This window comes from Oncorhynchus clarkii, chromosome 5 (genome assembly GCF_045791955.1).
Source record: "Oncorhynchus clarkii lewisi isolate Uvic-CL-2024 chromosome 5, UVic_Ocla_1.0, whole genome shotgun sequence".
Classification (NCBI taxonomy): domain Eukaryota; kingdom Metazoa; phylum Chordata; class Actinopteri; order Salmoniformes; family Salmonidae; genus Oncorhynchus; species Oncorhynchus clarkii.
The window spans coordinates 23,294,850-23,316,939 of NC_092151.1; the positions used below are offsets into that span (position 1 = coordinate 23,294,850).

Consider the following 22,090-nt stretch of genomic DNA (forward strand, 5'->3'; position numbering starts at 1 on the left):
TCTCATCTGGCAGACTCACTAAACACAAATTCTTTGTTTGTAAATTATGTCTGAGTGTTGGAGTGTACTTTTGATACTTAACTATATTTTTAGCAATTACATTTACTTTTGATACTTTAGTATATTTAAAACCAAATACTTTTATACTTTTACTTAAGTAATATTTTACTGGGTGACTTTCACTTTTACTTGAGTCCTTTTCTATTGACATAACTTTACTTTTACACAAGTATGAATATTGGGTACTTTTTCCACCACCGGTTGCCAGTAAGAACAACAACATACCACTTCAATGCAGCAGCCCAGCTAACTCCAACAGTAAGAAAGAGGGAGGGAGGGGGAGAGAAAGGAGAGGAGGGAGGGAAAGGGACAGCTATTTAAGGGCTGTAGCTGAGGAATGGGGGTCTGACCAGAATGCTTCTCTCTCAGTTTAAAAGGCCTTTTATCCTCCTCTCTCTTTCTTTCCCACTCTGTCTCTAGCTCGGATCCTCTGTAGGGTCTAGGTGAGAAGAGCAGGCGCCTGAGCTATCAGTGGCAGAGGGGCTTTTCGGAACAGAAGTGTCATCAGGTTCGAGCACAAGGAGAGAGGTTCCGGAACAGTCTTCAAAGTGGACATCCTTTCATTCCCCTTTATTTAATGTGCTGGGTTCCAACGAGGCAATTTGTGTGAGCTGGTGCTGAAGGCTGTGGTGGCGTAGCTCTAAACTGTCTGGTCTGCTAAAGGTAAGAATGAGAGATTCATTTATTTTTACCTGGATGAAACTGATCTTGGATCTTTGAATGAGTTGTTGCTGTTATTTAGATAATTGATTACTGTGTCCATATTTATAAATATATAAGTCTTCTTGACAGTCAATTGAGATTATTGATGACGTGATCAAACCTTGTGACACTTACATTTATTGTGTTTAGTTGTTCCTGATCATTTTGGAGATATTTATAGATGTATATATTTTTTTATTGTAAACATTTTGGTTATTAAGGTCAAACCCTTGAAAACATACTCAATTCAATTGCCTAATTCAATTTGACATCCAGGTAATTGAATAAAGTGTTTATGAAATATGAATAAGAGAATGTGGAATAATACGTTTATCAAACCAAATGAATGAATGACTTCTATGAAGCCAATGTACGTTTGAAATAAATGGGAAAGAAGCAGGATGATCTCAATCAGAATACAATGCTGTCATAATACTTATCCAACAACTGTGGCTTCATTGTTCTCCCTCTGCCAGGCTTCGTTCTTTATTTAGCGACAGATGGCTCTCATTGCTCAGCTTTGCTGACTCGCTAAAGGGAACCAATTATGGTTTATAGGGAATGAATATTAACATACTTCAAGCATGCTGAAACTTCTGGGTTTGCCAGTTTGACCCAAGGCTGGGTCTGTGTGATAGAGATGGAGGATTGGGAGACAGACAGAGCAAGGAGAGCATTAGCTGGGTTGAATAACTGATGAGTAATAGAACATGTGGAGGAGTCATCCACCTCTTTGGTCACCTGGGGCTACAGGGCTTAGAGCCCATGTATGATGTATGAATGGCATAGAGCCAAAAACATTTTTCCAGACTCTAGATCAGTGAACTGACTGGACAATGTGCTTTAGAAAATAGGAAAGTGTGTGTGTGCGTGTCTGTGTATATGTGCATTCTTATGTCTGTGAAAGGTGCAGTGGTGTGTGTGTGTATGTCTGTGTGTGAGACATGCAGAAATGTGTGTGTGTGTGGGTTATTCAGGAAGTGTCCCCCCCAGGTTTCTGGAAGTCTTTTGCGGTCTGGTGAATAATCGTTTGTCTGTGGGCGACGCAATTATGGTCTTGTTTTATATGAGCTTTCTATTAAGGAGATTACACAGCAGGAGAAGCAGCCGTTGATGCAGCCTTTTCCAGTGTGAGTCATGAGATAAAACAGGCACACTGCATGTCCATTTATTTCTAAATCCATTTGCTCCGCTTAATTGAAATCTCACCGCATGCTGTGTGAGTGGATGATTTTCATAAGGTTCGCACTCTGTGGTCCTGATGGACAGTGCTTTAAGCCTGTGTGTAATTTACACAGTAGCCTAGTGGAGAACCAGGCTTCTCTAAACAGGAAGCCTGGGGAAATCCATGGCACAAAGTCAGCTAAAAAAGTGTTGGGAACCCGGTGTAAATCAGTGACGCCTCACAACACAACACTCAAATGCCTTGCTTGGGCGGAGGTGCTCACTAGATTAGGGTCGTAGGTGCAACAGTGTGTGAGCTACAGGTGAACTTTTGTTTGTTTGTTTATTAACCCAGTGTTAATCATTACACTCTTCATAGACTTATCATATAGGTCGAAAACACTGTTGCACACGTCCTACAGGCTCACATTTGTAATATTTTCAGTTGATCATATGGACAATTGTAGCTTAATTAATTTACATTCCCCCCCTATTGAAAAAAAAGGTGCTATCTACAACCTAAAAGGGTTCTTCGGCTGTCCCCATAGGGAAACCCTTTAAAGAACCCTTTTTAGTTCCAGGTAGAACTCCACATAGGGTTCTACATGGAACCCAAAAGGGTTCTCCTATGGGGACAGTTGAAGAACCCTTTTGGAACCCTTTTTGTGTAGTGTAGTTAGTTTTCCTTGACAATGAATTAACTGATAAAGACCATTTTATGTGGCACATACAGTACACAAAGTTTATCCACAAAGTTTATCATTGCAAATATGTAGTATAATGCACGATGTCAGTCTCAGATATTAAAATCGTATTTTGCTTTTATTTAAAAGGTGTCACGCCCTGACCTTAGAGATCCCTGTTTATTCTCTATATTTTGGTTAGATCACGGTGTGACTAGGGTGGGTACTCTACTTTTTATATATCTATGTTTTCTTTTTCTTTGTTGGCCAAGTATGGTTCCCAATCAGAGGCAGCTGTCTATCGTTGTCTATGATTGGGGATCATACTTAGGCAGCCCTTTTTCCCACCTTCAGTTGTGGGATCTTGTCTTTTTGTGTTGCATATGTTGCACTCCTCCCTTTACGTTCGTTGAGTTGTTTATTGTTGGAACATTTATAATTAAAGAAAATGTACGCCTACCACGCCGCACCTTGGTCTTCCTTTAACGAAGGACGTTACATAAGGTCAATGTTACAACTACTTCTGGTACAAAGTCACAGATACTTACAGTGCCTTGCGAAAGTATTCGGCCCCCTTAAGTTAATACTTTGTAGCGCCACCTTTTTCTGCGATTACAGCTGTAAGTCGCTTGGGGTATGTCTCTATCAGTTTTGCACATCGAGAGACTGAATTTTTTTCCCATTCCTCCTTGCAAAACAGCTCGAGCTCAGTGAGGTTGGATGGAGAGCATTTGTGAACAGCAGTTTTCAGTTCTTTCCACAGATTCTCGATTGGATTCAGGTCTGGACTTTGACTTGGCCATTCTAACACCTGGATATGTTTATTTTTGAACCATTCCATTGTAGATTTTGCTTTATGTTTTGGATCATTGTCTTGTTGGAAGACAAATCTCCGTCCCAGTCTCAGGTCTTTTGCAGACTCCATCAGGTTTTCTTCCAGAATGGTCCTGTATTTGGCTCCATCCATCTTCCCATCAATTGTAACCATCTTCCCTGTCCCTGCTGAAGAAAAGCAGGCCCAAACCATGATGCTGCCACCACCATGTTTGACAGTGGGGATGGTGTGTTCAGGGTGATGAGCTGTGTTGCTTTTACGCCAAACATAACGTTTTGCATTGTTGCCAAAAAGTTCAATTTTGGTTTCATCTGACCAGAGCACCTTCTTCCACATGTTTGGTGTGTCTCCCAGGTGGCTTGTGGCAAACTTTAAATGACACTTTTTATGGATATCTTTAAGAAATGGCTTTCTTCTTGCCACTCTTCCATAAAGGCCAGATTTGTGCAATATACAACTGATTGTTGTCCTATGGACAGAGTCTCCCACCTCAGCTGTAGATCTCTGCAGTTCATCCAGAGTGATCATGGGCCTCTTGGCTGCATCTCTGATCAGTCTTCTCCTTGTATGAGCTGAAAGTTTAGAGGGACGGCCAGGTCTTGGTAGATTTGCAGTGGTCTGATACTCCTTCCATTTCAATATTATCGCTTGCACAGTGCTCCTTGGGATGTTTAAAGCTTGGGAAATCTTTTTGTATCCAAATCCGGCTTTAAACTTCTTCACAACAGTATCTCGGACCTGCCTGGTGTGTTCCTTGTTCTTCATGATGCTCTCTGCGCTTTTGACGGACCTCTGAGACTATCACAGTGCAGGTGCATTTATACGGAGACTTGATTACACACAGGTGGATTGTATTTATCATCATTAGTCATTTAGGTCAACATTGGATCATTCAGAGATCCTCACTGAACTTCTGGAGAGAGTTTGCACGCCCAATTTTTCAGTTTTTGATTTGTTAAAAAAGTTTGAAATATCCAATAAATGTCGTTCCACTTCATGATTGTGTCCCACTTGTTGTTGATTCTTCACAAAAAAATACAGTTTTATCAGTTTATCTTTATGTTTGAAGCCTGAAATGTGGCAAAAGGTCGCAAAGTTCAAGGGGGCCGAATACTTTCGCAAGGCACTGTAGAGGTCCTTTGGAAAGAACTGGTATATGTTGGCCCAGAGCAATACCAAAGTGTTAGATGCAAGAACCTCGAACCCCATGTGCGCCTCACAAAAGACCTCATCCAACATCAACATCAAGTCCAGTTTGACATTGCACAGAAAGTCAGCAGGACCATTGGAGAGCAGACGGACCTCATGCACAGATAAAGACTGTGGTCTGAAGACAGGGTCTGGAAAGCACTCAGTCTCAAGTAGATCTGAAGACATCAACCATAGTAAGTGTGCATCTTGATCAGAAGGTGTTTGCTTTGACACCTGGCAGGTTCTACCCAAACTTCCAGAACTTACAAATAAACCTGTTGCACAAATTGGACTATGAGGAACTAGTGTTGTGGATCAGGAACCACAAACTGACCACCGTGAGAAGAACAAACTGTCCTCTCTTTTGTAGTGGAGATTTTAGCATGTCAATTTTGGTGGGGCAAACTCCCCAACATTTTCTTAGATGCATGCCATCAAAGCAACTACACAACACTAAACAATACATTAATTGCAATATAACAGTGACAAACGGTCCCAACAAACTATTAGGGCCTACAAAAGTCCCAACAGCAGTTCCAACACCTTACCACTACTACACCTGGCATCATTGGAGCCTTGTCTGGCAGCAAAACAGTTCATTCAGCCTCATTTACTGCCTTTTAAAGAAATACCTGATATTTGTACAAACTATGGCATAAGGGGACGACGAGCGGCCCATGTTCTGAATTATGTCATTGTACATTTCTAAACGAATAGATATACTGAATACGTCCGTCGGATTGCCTCTTATCCACTTGTCGTCCCCTTATGCCATAGTTTGCATATCTCAATTGTCATTAGAAACCACATTTGTTTAAACAAGTCAGCCATATCAGCTGTGTTTTTTTAAAGGCAGTAAATGAGGCTGAATGAACTGTTTCGCTGCCAGACAAGGCTCCGCTGATAGCCAGGTGTAGCAGTGGTAAGTTGGGACTGCTGTTGGGACAGCTTTATGTAGGCCCTAACAGTTTGTCGGCACCATTTGTGACCATGATAGTGCAATTAATGTATTGTTTAGTGTTGTGTTGTGTAGCGGCATTGCTGGCAGGCATCCCACTTTTTTTTGGCCCCACCAAGATTTACATGCTAAAATCGCCACTGCTTGGTTGTAATTGTTGTCCTGCATGCCTCTCCAAAGGACTTGAATTGCCCTCACATACACCCTTGCAGATGGATGAGGTAGCACAATTGTGACAGCAGTCATGTTTGGTGATATTGGTTTTGTGACCTTATCGTCAAGGAGCTGTAACAGTTTCACCTGCCTGTAGCTGGTACTGTTTGACACATACTGTCTCATCTTATCTGAAAGTGCAACAAGCTGTCTTCCATGGTATTGGATAAAGGAATGTTATCTTGTGCCGTTCCTACCCGCTCTTCCATATGGCTGTACGTAGGACTCAAGTTCTTGAGGTGGTCCGTAGTTGACTACATGATGGACACCCTTAAAGTCTATCCCCATTCCCAGTGGTGAAGTAGCCATCACAACTCTGAGATTAGATTACTAATCTTTCAAGGCTGAGATAATGTGCAGTTTTATGTGCTTGGGTGTCTCTGAGGGGTACATGTCCAAAAGCCTATTTCCTAGTGTGTCCTCTGCTCCTGCTGAATGCACAGATTTCTCCCCAAGGAACTGGTGAAAAACCTTGTACAGCAAAAGTCAGTCTTAAATTCTCTCACAGAATATGACGGTCCTTGAAAACGTCTCTACAGGGTCAGAAGACACCTTCTACCCTGCCAGTCGGATGTTGTCCCTGTCAGGACATTTCACCACCGCAACTCATTGCTGCATACCCAGGTGCTTCATTATGATCTTCCTTGTAGCCTTGGAAGCTGTAGCTGTGACGGCCAATACAGGAACTGGTAGGAGTGACCACAGCTGGCCAACCATTCCACACCACTTCAATACAGAACCTGGAACTGGTATGAGTGACCACAGCTGGCCAACAATTCCACACCACTTCAATACAGAACCTGGAACTGGTATGAGTGACCACAGCTGGCCAACCATTCCACACCACTTCAATACAGAACCTGGAACTGGTATGAGTGACCACAGCTGGCCAACCATTCCATACCACTTAAATACAGAACCTGGAACTGGTATGAGTGACCGCAGCTGGCCAACCATTCCACACCACTTCAATACAGAAACTGGAACTGGTATGAGTGACCGCAGCTCACCAACCATTCCACACCACTTCAATACAGAAATTGGAACTGGTAGGAGAGACCGCAGCCCGAACCGTTCCACACCACTTCCGAAAAGCAGCCTCCTTCCCCTGTCACTTACCCTTTTATAGGAAATGGGATAAAAACAAGAAAATATGCATTAGCTGTCATAATAAAAAATACTGGTTCAATGACAAAATTGTCATGTTAAAGCTCAAGTGTGGCCTTTGTGTTAATTTAAAGGAGTGACATTTTAAGAAAAGGTCCAACTGTCATGTCTACTTCCGCTCCTCCCCTCCGGTGTTCAACTTCGCCAGTTTACTAACCACCGGTCCTGGCATTCATCATTACGTGCCCCTGGCATTCATCATTACGCGCCCCTGGCATTCATCATCATCTACACCTGCACTTCACCATTAGGCCCACCTGGACTCCATCACTCCATCCTACCTGGTCGGAAAACAGTGTCGAGCATAAAATGTACCACCCCCTTCATCAAGTGTGTGGGGGGAGGGTTCTTGAAATGTAACATCCAATTAAAATATTGCTGCTGGGAGACCAGTCAAACCGCTTTTCCAATACACAATTCTCCAGACCTCCAAGGGAGGCGTGAAAACGAAGTGATTTTGGAGGTATCAGAACGCGAGACAACTTACACAGTAACTGTTGTCGGCAGTATTCTTAACTAATCTTACTATAAGTAAAATAAGTTAGCTACTTCGGGCATTTAAATCATCATTGCTGTCAACCTGAGAAAAACTGTTATCTGTGGAGTCACACTTCCCCCAGAACTCAAAGAAGAGGTCACCTCATACACGTGGAGAATTTTGAATGGGACATCTGTTACTACTTGGCCCCAGTCAGGGTCATGAGGTAGAGGGGGCAGATGCTTTATGGGTCCTCTGCTATGGGGCTGCTTAACAGAGAGAAAGCGACAGGCCTCTGTTGGTGTGGGGGATGTGTGGCTGGACAGGCCTCTGTCATGGGCGTGCAAGTGTGCAGGGGGAGGGGGGAGACTGGTGGTATAGTGGCCCCCTTAAGGCCTTTGCCTCAGGGCCTGTCCTGCTTTTGGAGATGGTATTTCCCTCTCATTTTGACCTCCACTCAGTAGAGAGTGTGACGCCTCAAATATGCAGTTTCTCTCTAGTTATCTTTACCGATCAGATAGAAATGTAAATCTTTCTGTTACATGACCCCAAAAATGTTTTTGTTCATGTGGAATCATGTCTAGTCCAACTGTATGTACCCTATCAAACTATCTTTCAACATGTAGTTTCAGGTGAACACAATTCAGGTAAAGAAAACCCATTTTGAATTAATCTGACCCTTCTCTACTCTTTATCTGCTGTAGCTTTACCAGAGAACTAACCCAGAACCTTCGATCCACATCCTATTGAATAAAATAATGACATCACTGTATGGAAAAACATGACTGCAATACTCATGTGGATTGATCGACTGATGATGTAATTCTTGATTTTATTTGATCATCTTAGAATACACATGGCCATGTATGGGGCACGGGTTATTGCCTACATATGCAAGATCTGTGTCAAGGAGCGCATACAGACTTTGATATCAGGGCCTGGCACTATAAATCTGCTGGGGCGTCTAGACGGGGTGTGTAACAAGTTGCGTGTGGGACTTGGGGTGCAGATGGCTCCAAACGGCCTGTGAAAATGTTCAGCTTTTTTATTCACTGCTCTCACTTTCTTGGGGATCTGCCAATGAAGCAGTAGTAAATCTGCTGCGATATCCTGCCAAGCATAAAACCCCACACGCTACTTAAACAAAACGTATGAGGCAATGTGATTATTCAATGACATCCTAATTATTGTCAACTACTGTCGAGCTTCTATATTTTATTTTGTCACTTGTTTGTAGCATTATCTTGTGGATAATGATAATTGATACAATTCAGAGGTGGAGTGAAGACTTTCTATTTCATTGTGCAGCAGGCGCTGGGAACATAATGTAACAATACAGATCAGATCGGAAACATATGACCCTGCAATGCATTCCATATCTCAAACTCAGGGCGAGGCAGAGTTTACTACTACTTATTGGCATCTCAATAATTTTTTACAACAGCAAAACCAGGCACAACCATTTAGTAATACCTACGTTCATCTGTATGCAGATGGAGGGATGCGCTGTCTAATGAAAATAAGGTGTTTGTGTATGTGTGTATGGGTTATGGTTCACATGAGGGAGAGATCTGTGTGTGTGCATGCAACTGCATGATCACATGTGTCTGTGTGTGTGTAACAGTACAAATTTAAACCGTCCCCTCGCCCATACCCGGGCGCGAACCAGGGACCTTCTGCACACATCAACAGTCACCCTCGAAGCGTCGTTACCCATCGCTCCACAAAAGCTCCACAAAAGACGCGGCCCTTGCAGAGCAAGGGGAACTACTACTTCAAGGTCTCAGAGCAAGTGACGTCACTGATTGAAACGCTATTTAGCGCCCACGCTAACTAAGCTAGCCGTTTCACATCCGTTACACTCACCCCCCTTTTGACCTTCCTCCTTTTTCCGCAGCAACCAGTAATCCGGGTCAACAGCATCAATGTAACAGTACAAGTTTAGACCGTCCCCTCGCCCATACCCGGGCGCGAACCAGGGACCTTCTGCACACATCAACAACTGACACCTACGAAGCGTCGTTACCCATCGCTCCACAAAAGCCGCGGCCCTTGCAGAGCAAGGGGAACTACTACTTCAAGGTCTCAGAGCAAGTGACGTCACTGATTGAAACGCTATTTAGCGCCCACGCTAACTAAGCTAGCCGTTTCACATCCGTTACATGTGTGTGTGTGAATTTGTGTATGTATGTGTTTGTATGAACCAACAAGTCACCTCATGACCTCAGGTATTGCACTCACTACACTCTCACCCACTAAGTGGAAAGATTCCCCAGCTGTTCCAGCAGCTTGGTCAATCAGCCCTTCCTGTTCCCATTAACGGAAAATAAAAAATCCCAAGGGAAAAACGAAATGAGCAAACAAGCAGATGTGCATGATCGACGGCTGTGTCTGGCACAAACCGGGAAGTCCTGACATGCTGTTAACGCCGCTGAGACAAGAGTTTAGAGACTGTTTTCCATAAGAGGTACACCTTGCCGCGCTTCACTCCAACCGTTCCCATGGATATGGTGTTATGAAATACAGAGCGAGAACTAAAGACTCCATAGACACCAGATCCTACTCACTGTGTCTGTGTGTAGGTGGTAGTGATGAGTGATAGTGGTGAAGAGAACGTTGCTCTCTCAGCTTCCAATGGAATCAATGAATTGTTGAGTTAGAGATACAACAGACTAACCATGGTTACAGTGCCTACGGGACTATGTCTTTGTTTGTAAAGGGATTGTGCTGCAAGACTACACATTTGGTTTAATTTGCTCAACAAAATAATATTTACTGTCTGAGACAAAGAAACTCAACAGCATATTAATGAGGGGCGTGGGGGGGGTATTTTTACAACGATACTGACGACCTACAGAGGAGTCTTGTGTGAGCAAAACAACTGACATGTACGTGTTTGTGAGAGTCTCATCTTTCCACAGAGGGGTCATATTAGTGTGTAGCCCAAACAGTTCGGACTTCAGACGAATTCCAAGACGCTTGTGGGGGTCGTAGAGCAAAAAGGAGTCTCATCTTTCCATAGAGGGGTCATAATAGTTTGTAGGCTGAAGACTATTTTGTAAGAAGTCTGATTTTTGGTATGTCTCATGGTCTGACAAACACTGCTCTAGCTATGTCACCTTTCACTGTGAAAGTGTTACATACTGTAGGTGGATGCTGTGGATTGAGACACATGCAATGAAAAAAACAGATATATCTAGCTTAAACTGACAGATTTTCATGGGGATTTTTCAATTATACAAATTACATTTCCGCGTGGGTGCGGGAATCGACCTTAGGGGGTTTTAACAGTTTTTATTTCTCTCTCCGCCTGTGACACCCCATATGGGACCGACCATAATGCTCTGAATTGAGCAGCCAGGCTGCCCATTTCTCAGAAAGGTGATACATCTGTGATATAAGTAACCCTGGACCTGCAGGAAAGCTTGTCTTAAGCTTCAGGGGGAATTTAACTAATTGCTAAAGTGTCAGAGCATAAAGGCTGCCCCAGTCTGGACATACAGTATGACTCGTGTGTTAATGCCTTGGTCTTGGACAAGGCAAAACAGATGTCCTGGATCTAGGGCCAACATTCCTCATCCCTGTTTTCCATGTGGGAAAGTTCACAGTTCCACGCCAGGATGGGAGAAGAGTTATAAGGCTCCAGTAATTCTGTTTTAAAGAAAACACTGATATTTATTTATTTTTTCTTTCTGACAAACGTCTCCCTAAGTCCCATGGTGAAAGGGGATGTCCTTGATCAACCCCATTCTGAATCTGAATTATGTGTCCCTGAAATCGCAGGGTGTCCAAAATATATAACTCAAACTAATAATTATAATTTGTTCTGGGATTTTTAATAGGTGTGAATATCATCAATATTTCTGACCATCTCTTGCAGTTCACTTTAAACCCACTGAGATTCTTTCCTAGCAGATAGAAATGGAATCTGTTACATCTTTATCTCTGCAGACACTTCCAACCCAAAAACACACACACACACACACACACACACACACACACACACACACACACACACACACACACACACTTAAACTTACTGCCTTTTTAACTCATCCTCCGATAATCTACAAGAGATTAGGACTAAAGATAGGGAAAACCTCCCTGCTGCTCTCAATTTCATACACAAACACAGCAAAACCATACACTTCTGATACAACTCATGAATGAATGAAATCCCATAATTTGGACTTCCCTGTTTCATCATTACACAGCACATTTGCAGATGTTAAAATCTCGGTGTTGAGGTCAAATGTGTTGTGTTATATCTGAGTGTTGATTCTAGTGGGGTTAACATCAGTGGGATTGAAATTGACGCCACCTGCGGTGAATAAATAAAGTGTTATTTGAATCACAGTGGAATCAACACCAGGTGGTGTTGTTGTAACTCAACTGAATTGAGTTAATTACCGGTAACATTGAGTAAAAATGATATGGGAGGGGTATCATTGCCATATTTCCCAGCATGTTTTGTTGCAGGTTGCTTTTTAGATGAGTTTGTTAAATATATAAATATATATATATATATATGCACATTGATTGATTCATTTGTCTTATACTACACAAAGATAAATAACAAATGTTTCTAAACTAATCCAATCTTTAAGTGGTTGGACTTATTTCACTTGTTATTGAGATGGTTGTTCCTGTTTAGTTGGTTGAGGTAGTCTCGTTCATCAATCTTCCCTACCTTGACAGTCATTCTATCTGCAGGTTGCGGGTGAGTAAAAGTTCCAGTTGTTGGATATCCTAACTCTGTCTCGATTCCAATAGGAATGATATAAATCAGATTTTATTTGTCACATGCTCCAAATGCAAAGGCGGTAGATTTAATCATGAAATGCGTGTGTTTGTGTGTGTGTTTTCGGTATGCGTGTGTGTGTGTGTGCGTATGTAGTGTATATGAACGTGTGTGGGTTTTGAGTGTCAGTGTAGTGTGTGGGTGTGTGTGTATGTATAGTGTGTACTGTATAGTCATGTGAGTATGCATAGACTCAGTGCAAGACAGGGTCAGTGCAGATGCTCTGTGTAACCATTAATTAACTATTTCACAAGCACTAGCAAACACAGTCATGGGTGGTACAGGTACATCTAAAATTCACTCGAAAGGCACCCTCAGAAATAAATATGCAAATAAGGCTGTAAACCCTACAGCGCTAAAACAACACTGTAACACCACAGGTGTTGATTCCCTAACACTGAGAAAGTGTTACAGCAGCAGCTCTTATAAAGTGTTAATTTAACTCTGAAATTTCAACACCCATGGTGTTAGGGACCCAACACCCTTGGAGTGTTAGTTTATCAACACTTTGAAAAGTGTTAGTTTAATGCAAGGTGGGTGACATACACACTAAGGTGGTGTAAAAAATATATACATATCTATATACAAATTTGCTGTATACTACCCTTTCTACCAATATTGCCCTCACCAGGGAAGAGATCAGCCAACACAAACTTCTAACCCTTTCAAGAAAAGCAAGCAATTTAGGTTACAATTAATCTAAAATATGTCAGTTGCTAAACTCTGGGATTTCTGGGTATTGCTAACTAAGAAAAGTACGTACATGTGGTACTCATCATCCACAGAGGCCGTAAATCAAGAGTCTTAGATCCAACAATACTTGTGTAGGATCTTAATTTGAGCCAGTTGTGAATTATGTGGATTATAATTAAGACATTTTTGTAGGGGTTGATACATTTTTTGTAAGGGAAAATCTGACATTTCTAAGTGAAAATTAAACTTCAGAAGCTTTTTTAAACCTCAAATACAAGTTTCTGTAGTGTATCCTTGCCTCCAGGGAATAATGGGGTCCTTGTAATCAGCCTATAACAGATTAACTGCACGTTTGAGTTATAAACTGACAAATACAGACTCCATATTGATGCAGAGTGTCACGTGGAGCGGAACAGGTGAACCCAAGAGCAGACTCAGATGAGGAGACTGGGATGAGGTAACCATGGCATTTATTGAAACGGGGGGAAGATTGAGTGCAGGCCAGGGGAAGCTCGGGCACGTTGCTGGAAACCAGGTGCCGAGGCTGAGGCTGGAGCGAGAGGTGTGGTGACAGGGTAAGCAGGTCCTGAGGGGAATCCAAGGGAGCGTAGAGTGGGGAATCCAGGACAGAGTAGCAGGACTGACAAGAAGTCTAACTGGAGACAGGGACCAGAGTGGGCAGAACTGTAGCAGAGAGGAAAACAGCATCAGGCAAGGAAAAACAGCCACAACAGGAACAAATGGCTAGAAACATGGACTGACTGGCAGCGATTACAATCTGCCAGTGTGGATGTGGCAGGACTGAGTATTTGTAGAGGTCTTGATTATGGAACAGGTTGCAGCTGGTGGGGATCTGCTCTGACTCCAGCACACCTGTCTCCGGCCACACAATCTCACATACACACACAGAGAGAGGGAGAGAGCACTGGGGGAGTGGCGGCAGGTCAAGGAGACACCAGATGAGCACTAGAGGGCCTGGCAGGAGCAGATGTGACACAGAGGTCATTGGTTTCACAATCTCTGGTGAAGCATTTACCTACAAATGTGGTAAATAACTTATGGGGTCAATTTGTGATGTGTGTATACTAAACACTATGCTGAAACAGTAGACAGAGCATCCACTATAACATAACCCAAACAATGAGTCCTCCAATTACTGGGTGGGGAGAAATGCCTCACTCATTGCAAGACAGTGGAAGAAAGAAATTTGAGAGGCAGATAGGGTGGGAATGGAAAAGGAGCGCTGGAATTGCCATCACAGGTGTACTACCGACTGAGCCATGGGCTTGCTATAACATTATTTCCACTGAAACCAGAGAGTAGCAAAATAGATGCTCAATAGAGCTGACAGAGTCTATAGTGAGCTGTCATGGGTTGGCTCATCTCTACAGGTCTGGCGTGCCACCTTTCCACTCTGCGTGAAACCTCGTGCCCTTGCCGTTTGAGCTGTCAACTTTGCAGAGTCTACTGTGAAACATATCACTGATGGCATATGCAAAAAAAAGGATATGTTTTCTTTTCAATTATTTTAAAACCTGAAAGGGGTTGATAGCCACAATAATATTGATTGATCAGTCAGGCTTATTTTGCCTCATCTGGGGGCTTGTTATATTACGTACAACATAAAACTGTCTTAGATCAGGTATGACGTGAAAGCATGTGGGCTGTAACATAACCAGTAGTCAAGTAGTATTTATTATGTTCAAGTGGAAATCAGTGGGGGAGAGTAACTCTCTGTGCCAACTGCTGAATTTGCAGTCTATTGTGAACTAGAAAATAGGGCTGGGCATGATCAATCCTACCAGACCTGTGGATTGGCATACCTTCAATGGATCAACCAGGGTCTTGCTACAGTAGTGTCTCCCCTCACACCCACCCAACCTTTGGAAACCCTAAACTCAGTCATCCCTCACTGTTTTCCCATGCTGAGGGAGAAGAACCGTTTGATGTTTCTTCCAATCCGTCTCCCACAAATTACAGGACTACAGTGTCCAGCATATGAAGTCATCAGAGTGATCTGCAGTGTCCGGTGGGAATATAGACTATTGGCTGAATCCTAACATGAGATATGTACAAGTAACTCAAACTGTTGCCCCAAATGCACCACTCATATCCATCATGACAGCTGGTGCATAGACCAGCAACAAAGGATCAGAAGATCTCCACTTCTTGCAGTCTTTGACCATCTTCCTAAAGCATAATTAATGCAAATTCAGTTTACATGTTCAGTTCTCAAGCTAGGATCTGGCCCTGTGTGTGGGTGTGCATCCCCAGTTTAATGCATGAAACAGCTGGTAAGACCAACATTTACAGTGTGGAGTTAAATAAATCCTATGGAACACAATTTTCCATCCAAACTGCTTATTGACACTAGAATGATCGTGGTGTCAGAGGAACTGGGGTAAAATACCCAGGAAGATTCATCACCGAGCGCTGTGACAGGTCGCTCAAAGAGAAAAACAGGGATGGGATTGTTTGTAGATCAAAAGTCCTCCCTCATGACCATTTGCTGTGAACATGCCCGGTACATACTGATAGGATCTTCTTTTGAGCATTTTCTCACAGCAGGCAAATAATCCTGCAGCAACAGGAAATGTCAATTATTGTGTGGATTTCAATTCATTTACATTTTTGTAGGGGTTGATGCATAAATCAAGTCTGACATTTTTAAGTGGAAATTACAAACTTTAGAAGCCTTTGTAGACTTCAAATACGCTAGATGTTTGCATTTCCTGCAACAACAGGGTGATACAGTAAAAATCCTACATCCATATTCACTTTTGATGGGTACAGAGGTGCAACATGAAACTAGAAATAGGCAGGGTGTCATGCCTGCTCTCCCTCTCTGGAGCTCGAGGGCGCCAGGCTGCACACCTGTCACCTTCATTACGCGCAGCAGCGCTCATTGGACTCACCTGGACTTCTTCCCTTTGTTGATTGCCTTCCCTATTTCTGTCTGCTTCCCCGTGTGTTCCCTGTGTCTGCATTAATGTTATGTGTTTATGTCCAGATGCTGTCCTGTCCTGTTCCATGTCCGTTGCTCAGTAAATGTTCACTCCCTGGGTCTTTGGCTCCGAGGGGGAAGTTATTTCAGGTCTCAGGGTGCACATGTTAATCTCTAAAAGCTGTTGGGGGGGGGGGGGGTCTTCTACTACGCTAACATATGTAATTATTTTAATTTATTTTGCTATTTGATTTAGAATTTTAGGACCCCTTTTTATCATGACACAAGGTGAGACCCAGATGCAGACACAGGAGGCAGATGGTTGGAGTCTTACAATGTTTATTAATCCAAAAGGAGTAGGCAAGAGAATGGTTGTGGACCGGCAAAAGGTCAAAACCAGATCAGAGTCCAGGAGGTACAGAGTGGCAACCAGGCTTGTGGTCAAGGCAGACAGAATGGTCAGGCAGGCAGGGACAAAGTCCAGAAACAGGCAAGGGTCAAACCCGGGAGGACTAGAAAAAGGAGAATAGCAAAAAGCAGGCGAACGGGAAAACCGCTGGTTGACTTGGAAAAACATACAAGACGAACTGGCACAGAGAGACAGGAAACACAGGGCTAAATACACTGGGGAAAATCAGCAACACCTGCAGGGGGTGCAGACAATCACAAGGACAGGTGAAACAGATCAGGGCGTGACACTTTTGGTACCCCAAAAAGATATACCTATACCAAAAAATGAATCATAAAGATTGAGGTGTCTGTCCTATATGTATATAAGAAAGCTTAGGAGAAAAATATATTTTTGGACACATATTTAACCCTTTATTTTTGTTAGCACAAAACTACTACACACTTCCATTCATTTGTTTGGGTTACCTTGAGAAGAGTATCACGACAGAGAAAAACGAAAAACACCATCATTTTTCGTGAGAGTCTCCCCTGGTTTGTAGTGGTTTGTAGGCCACAGGCATTTTTGTGAGAAGACCCATTTTGGGTTGTCTCGGGTCTGACAAACACTGCAGAAGCTCGGCCATAGGCGGATACAGTGGATTGAGACGTAGCTCATGCAAAAAAAAATGTTATTATGTAACTTAGATTGATGCATGGGCGTATCAATAAACTATTTTAAACACATATCTTACAGGTCCAATGCAGCCGTTTTTATCTCGATATCAAATGATTTCTGGGTAACAATTAAGAACCTTACTGTCACGCCCTGACCTTAGTTATCTATGTTTTATTTATTATTTTGGTCAGGTTGGTATGTGTGTTTTTGTCCTGTCTACGGTTTTTGTATATCTATAGGGTTTTTGTATGTCTAGGTAATGTAGGTTTATGGTGGCCTGAATTGGTTCCCAATCAGAGGCAGCTGTTTATCATTGTCTCTGATTGGGGATCCTATTTAGGTTGCCATTTTCCATTTTGGTTTTTGTGGGTTATTGTCTATGTGTAGTTGCATGTCAGCACTCGGTCTATATAGCGTCAAGGTCGTTTTGTTTGTTTAGTGTTCTTTATTAAAAGAAGAATGTATTCATATCACGCCTTGGTCTCCTCTATATGACGAGCGTGACACTTACTGAGATTGTTTTAAATTAAAATGGTCAAAAAGTAACTAAAATGACAATTTCTCAAACAAGAATTTTGCTAGGACTGTCTGGGAGTTGCCTGAGTGGGGTGGGGAAAACTGAAAACTAGCTGTTATTGGCAGAGAGGTTTAGACTCAATCTTATTGGTCTATTAACTAATTTACCGCATGGTAGTGCTGAGCGATTAGTGTTTTTTGACGTCGGTTCGATTATTGAAAAATAATCATGGTTTTCGATTTTGTCTATGATAAAAAATGGTAACATTAAATGCACTATGCATTATGTGGATTGAATGCTGTAACACATGAAACAATTAATAAAAGCCCCATGACGGTAGTGACTGCCCATTACTGCTTATCACTTATTAACCATAATTTATTCACATTATTTTACCTTAATAAAATATTACATTTGGCAGAGTTGCAAAGAAAAATCCATATCTCAAACTCGCCAATAAAAAGAAAAGATTAAGATGGGCAAAAGAATACAGACACTGGACAGAGGAAATCTGCCTGGAAGGCTAGCATCACGGAGTCGCCTCTTCACTGTTGACGTTGAGACTGGTGTTTTGTGGATACTATTTAATGAATCTGCCAGTTGAGGATTTAAGGCATCTGTTTCTCAAACTAGACACTCTAATGTACTTGCTCAGTTGTGCACCGGGGCCTCCCACTCCTCTTTCTATTCTGGTTAGAGCCAGTTTGCGCTGTTCTGTGAAGGGAGTAGTACACAGAGTTGTATGAGATCTTCAGTTTGTAGGCAATTTCTCGCATGGAATGGCCTTCATTTCTCTGAACAAGAATAGACTGACGGGTTTCAGAAGAGGGGGGATACAAATAGTCTGGGTAGCCATTTGATTAGCTACAGCCCCGTTGATGAGAATGGGTGCGTGCTCGGTCCTCATTTTCTTGTAGTCCACAATCATCTCCTTTGTCTTGATCACGTTGAGGGAGAGGTTGTTGTCCTTGCACCACAAGTTCAGGTCTCTGACCTCCTCCCTATAGGTTGTCTCATTGTTGTTGGTGATCAAGCCTACCACTGTTGTGTCATCAGCAAACTTAATGATGGTGTTGGAGTCGTGCATGGCCGTGCAGTCATGAGGGAACAGGGAGTACAGTAGGGGGGCTGAGCACGCACCCCTGAGGGGCCCCCGTGTTGAGGATCAGCATGGCGGATGTGTTGTTACCGACCCTTACCACCCGCCCGTCAGGAGGTCCAGGATCCAGTTGCAGAGGGAGGTGTTTAGTCGCAGGGTCCTTTGCTTAGTGATGAGCTTTGAGGGCACTATGGTGTTGAAAGCTGAGCTGTAGTCAATGAATAGCATTAACACATTTTGTCCAGGTGTTAAAGGGCAGTGTGGAGTGCAATAGAGATTGCATCATCTGTGAATCTGTTGGTGCGGTATGCAAATTGGAGTGGGTTTCTGGGATAATAGTGTTGATGTAAGCCATGACCAGCCTTTCAAAGCATTTCATGGCTACAGACGTGAGAGCTACGTGTCGGTAGTCAGTGGTCGCTTTCCTCAGCGGGAAAATACACTAAAGGGTTAGGTGTCAATCACTCACAACTTATATAGACAGTGTTCACCCTGTGAGAATATGAAAATAAAGAGAGAAAAAAAAAAGAGATATTTGAATCTTTTCTCATTTACATCTGAGTGAAACCCATTGATTAGAGGGGTTAATGACATACACACGGGATGCCGCTACATCTCAAACTTCATCCCTCTGGAATGTTATGGCCTTTAGATTTAGCATTGTCAGTTTTACTGGTGCTGTTATCTAGGGTATAATAGACAGAATGCAGTTGGGATGTGCAGGTGTTCAAGTGTAACAACCTCCATTAGTCTGGACAAAAAAGTTATGTTGACTGCTCGTTGATCTATTTTTACCGTCTTGTAGTTCACGGAGTGCACAGGTTATTGTCTGCCTTTACAAGTTTTACAGTCAGAGTGACCCTGTGAAAATGTAGTTATCCATGTGCGTTATTGAGGCTATCTTTGACTTAATGTTTTTCGTTTACCTTCCAGGGCCCCTACACTGTTTTTCCAGATTTGGCCAGTCTTTGTCCCGATATTCCTAAAGCTGAGTCCAGTTAAGAGAGCCAAACATGAGTACTAAAAGCATTCTAGGCTGCCTCTTCCTGACTCTACTTTTCAGCCTCTGCCAATCTGGGCTGGTGAGAAAAATACTTAGGCATAAACGGGCAACTCTGACAGCCACGGGAGGAGACAACATAACCCTCCCCAGTGCTGACCAGCCAGTGGTCTTCAACCATGTCTACAACATCAACGTCCCTGCTAGCTCCTTGTGCTCAGTGGACCTGGATGCGCCAGGAAGTACCAGCCTTGAGCCCCAGGACGCAGTTCCGCCATCAGGCCTCCACACCACCGAACATACCATGGATGGGCAGAACCAGATTGTTTTTACCCACCGCATTAACATTCCTCAGCAGGCGTGTGCATGCACCGAAGGGTTCCCGGATTTGAAGGACCTCCTGAGCAGGTTGGAGATTCTGGAGGGAGAGCTGTCCACGCTGAGAGATCAGTGCACTACTGGAGACTCTGGCTTCTGCAGCGCTCAGCCAGTCACAGGTACTGTACTGTATACTCGTCAACCTAATCACCTCCAGCTTCTGATTGGCTCATTCAACCCCTCTCCTCTCCCCTGGTCATCACTGTAAATTATCATGTGCTCTCACTTAACTTACCTGGTAAATAAATGGTTAGGAAACACAACACAACAGTTAGGATACTGCAAATAATATAATTGGGACAAGTTTATGGTGTTTTGAAGGTTAAAGGGTTGAGAAATCCTGGTATATTATAGCATGCTTAGGATGACTGTCACCTCATCACCTCCCCTTCCTTCAGAGGGACATCTGTTTTACTCAACCTCTGGGAAGCTTCACTGGAATTGAATGTGGGGTTGGGCTTAGCAGTGCTTTCTCTTTTACAGGGAAAAGTGCTCTTGAAAATGGAATGAACATCGAAGCATGGACATACTCCGTGCTGATTAGAAGATTGTTATTCAGGACATAATTGGGGTTTCAAATGTCTCTGGTCTATAATGATAATTATAGATAATACTTGATATATATATTTCGAAATTACATTTGTTAGAGAAGTAGATTGGGAGGGTGAGGGGCAGGATTATGATTCAGAGGGTTGTAATCACTTAACTCTGCTCCTTTAGGTGAAGTGGGGACCAAGCCTTACTGCAATGGCCGTGGCAACTACAGTGCTGACACCTGTGGCTGTATTTGCAAGCCTGGCTGGAAGGGACCCAACTGCACTGAGTCTGAATGCCCCAATGACTGCCAGGACCAAGGTCGATGCATAGACGGGAAATGTATCTGCTTCGAGGGCTTTGGCGGGAACGACTGTTTGCTTGAGGTTTGCAAAGTGGACTGTGGTGAGAACGGACAATGCACTGGCGGGGTCTGCATCTGTGCCGAGGGTTTCATTGGAGAGGACTGTTCTCAGACGGACTGCCTGAACAACTGCCTAGGCCGTGGAAAGTGTGTAGATGAGGAGTGTGTGTGTGAAGAGCCCTGGACGGGTTCTGACTGCTCGGAACTCATCTGCCCCAACGACTGCTATGACCGTGGACACTGCGTCAATGGAACCTGCTACTGCGAAGAAGGTTTCACCGGGGAGGACTGTGGGGAGACAACCTGCCCCAGCGACTGCATGAGTCATGGTTTCTGTGTGAACGGCCAGTGTGTCTGCAGCGCTGGCTACACCGGAGAGGACTGTTCCAAGCTCACCTGCCCCAGTGATTGCAACGATAGAGGTACCTGCTTCAATGGCATGTGTATCTGCGATGCTGGCTACCAAGGAGAAGACTGTAGTCAGCTGGCTTGCCTCAACAACTGCCATAACAGGGGGCAGTGTGTCAATGGGCAGTGCCACTGCGACGTAGGCTACCAGGGAGAGGACTGCTCTGAGCTCTCCTGCCCCAATAACTGCCTCAACCGGGGCCGCTGTGTCAACGGACAGTGTGTATGCGATGAAGGCTTTGGTGGAGAGGACTGCAGTATTACAACCTGCCCCTCGGACTGCTATGGCCGTGGAGACTGTGTGGACGGCCAATGTGTCTGCTATGCTGGCTTCACTGGTGAGGACTGCAGCGAGCTGAGCTGCCCCAACAACTGCCTGAACCGCGGACGCTGCGTTGACGGGCAGTGTGTCTGTGATGAGGGCCTCACAGGGGAAGACTGCAGTGAGAAGCGCTGTCCCAATGACTGCCTGGGCCAGGGATACTGTGTGGATGGAAAATGTGTCTGCCAGGACAGCTATGCGGGTGACGACTGCTCTGGACTCACCTGCCCTGATAACTGCAATAACAGGGGGCTCTGTGTTAATGGGAAATGCATTTGTGAGGAGGGATACGTGGGAGACAACTGCGGAGAGCTGAGCTGCCTCAACAACTGCCAGGACAAAGGCCGCTGTGTGAATGGACAATGTCTCTGTGAAGAGGGATACATCGGAGAAGACTGCTCAGAAGGTAAGAATGGTTTCATTCAACTGACCCACTGATTTGAGAGAAAAAAAATAACGGAATAATTGGGTTTAGTTAATTTGTTAACATTGCACACTTTCATGTGCTGGTTG

General features: G+C 43.6%; 1 protein-coding gene across 7 annotated transcripts in view; it reads left to right on the plus strand.

Annotated features, from left to right (window-relative positions):
- Positions 1-403: 403 nt before the first annotated feature.
- LOC139408550 (tenascin Ca) overlaps positions 404-22,090 on the plus strand; it is a 42,558-nt gene continuing 20,871 nt past the window's right edge. For all 7 annotated transcript variants that reach the window (XM_071152567.1, XM_071152570.1, XM_071152568.1 and 4 more), the window contains exons 1-3: positions 404-723; positions 19,505-20,068; positions 20,670-21,983. In XM_071152567.1, coding sequence (XP_071008668.1) covers positions 19,585-20,068; positions 20,670-21,983 — 1,798 coding nt within the window. In that variant the 5' untranslated portion in view covers positions 404-723; positions 19,505-19,584. The remainder of the gene's footprint in view (positions 724-19,504; positions 20,069-20,669; positions 21,984-22,090) is intronic.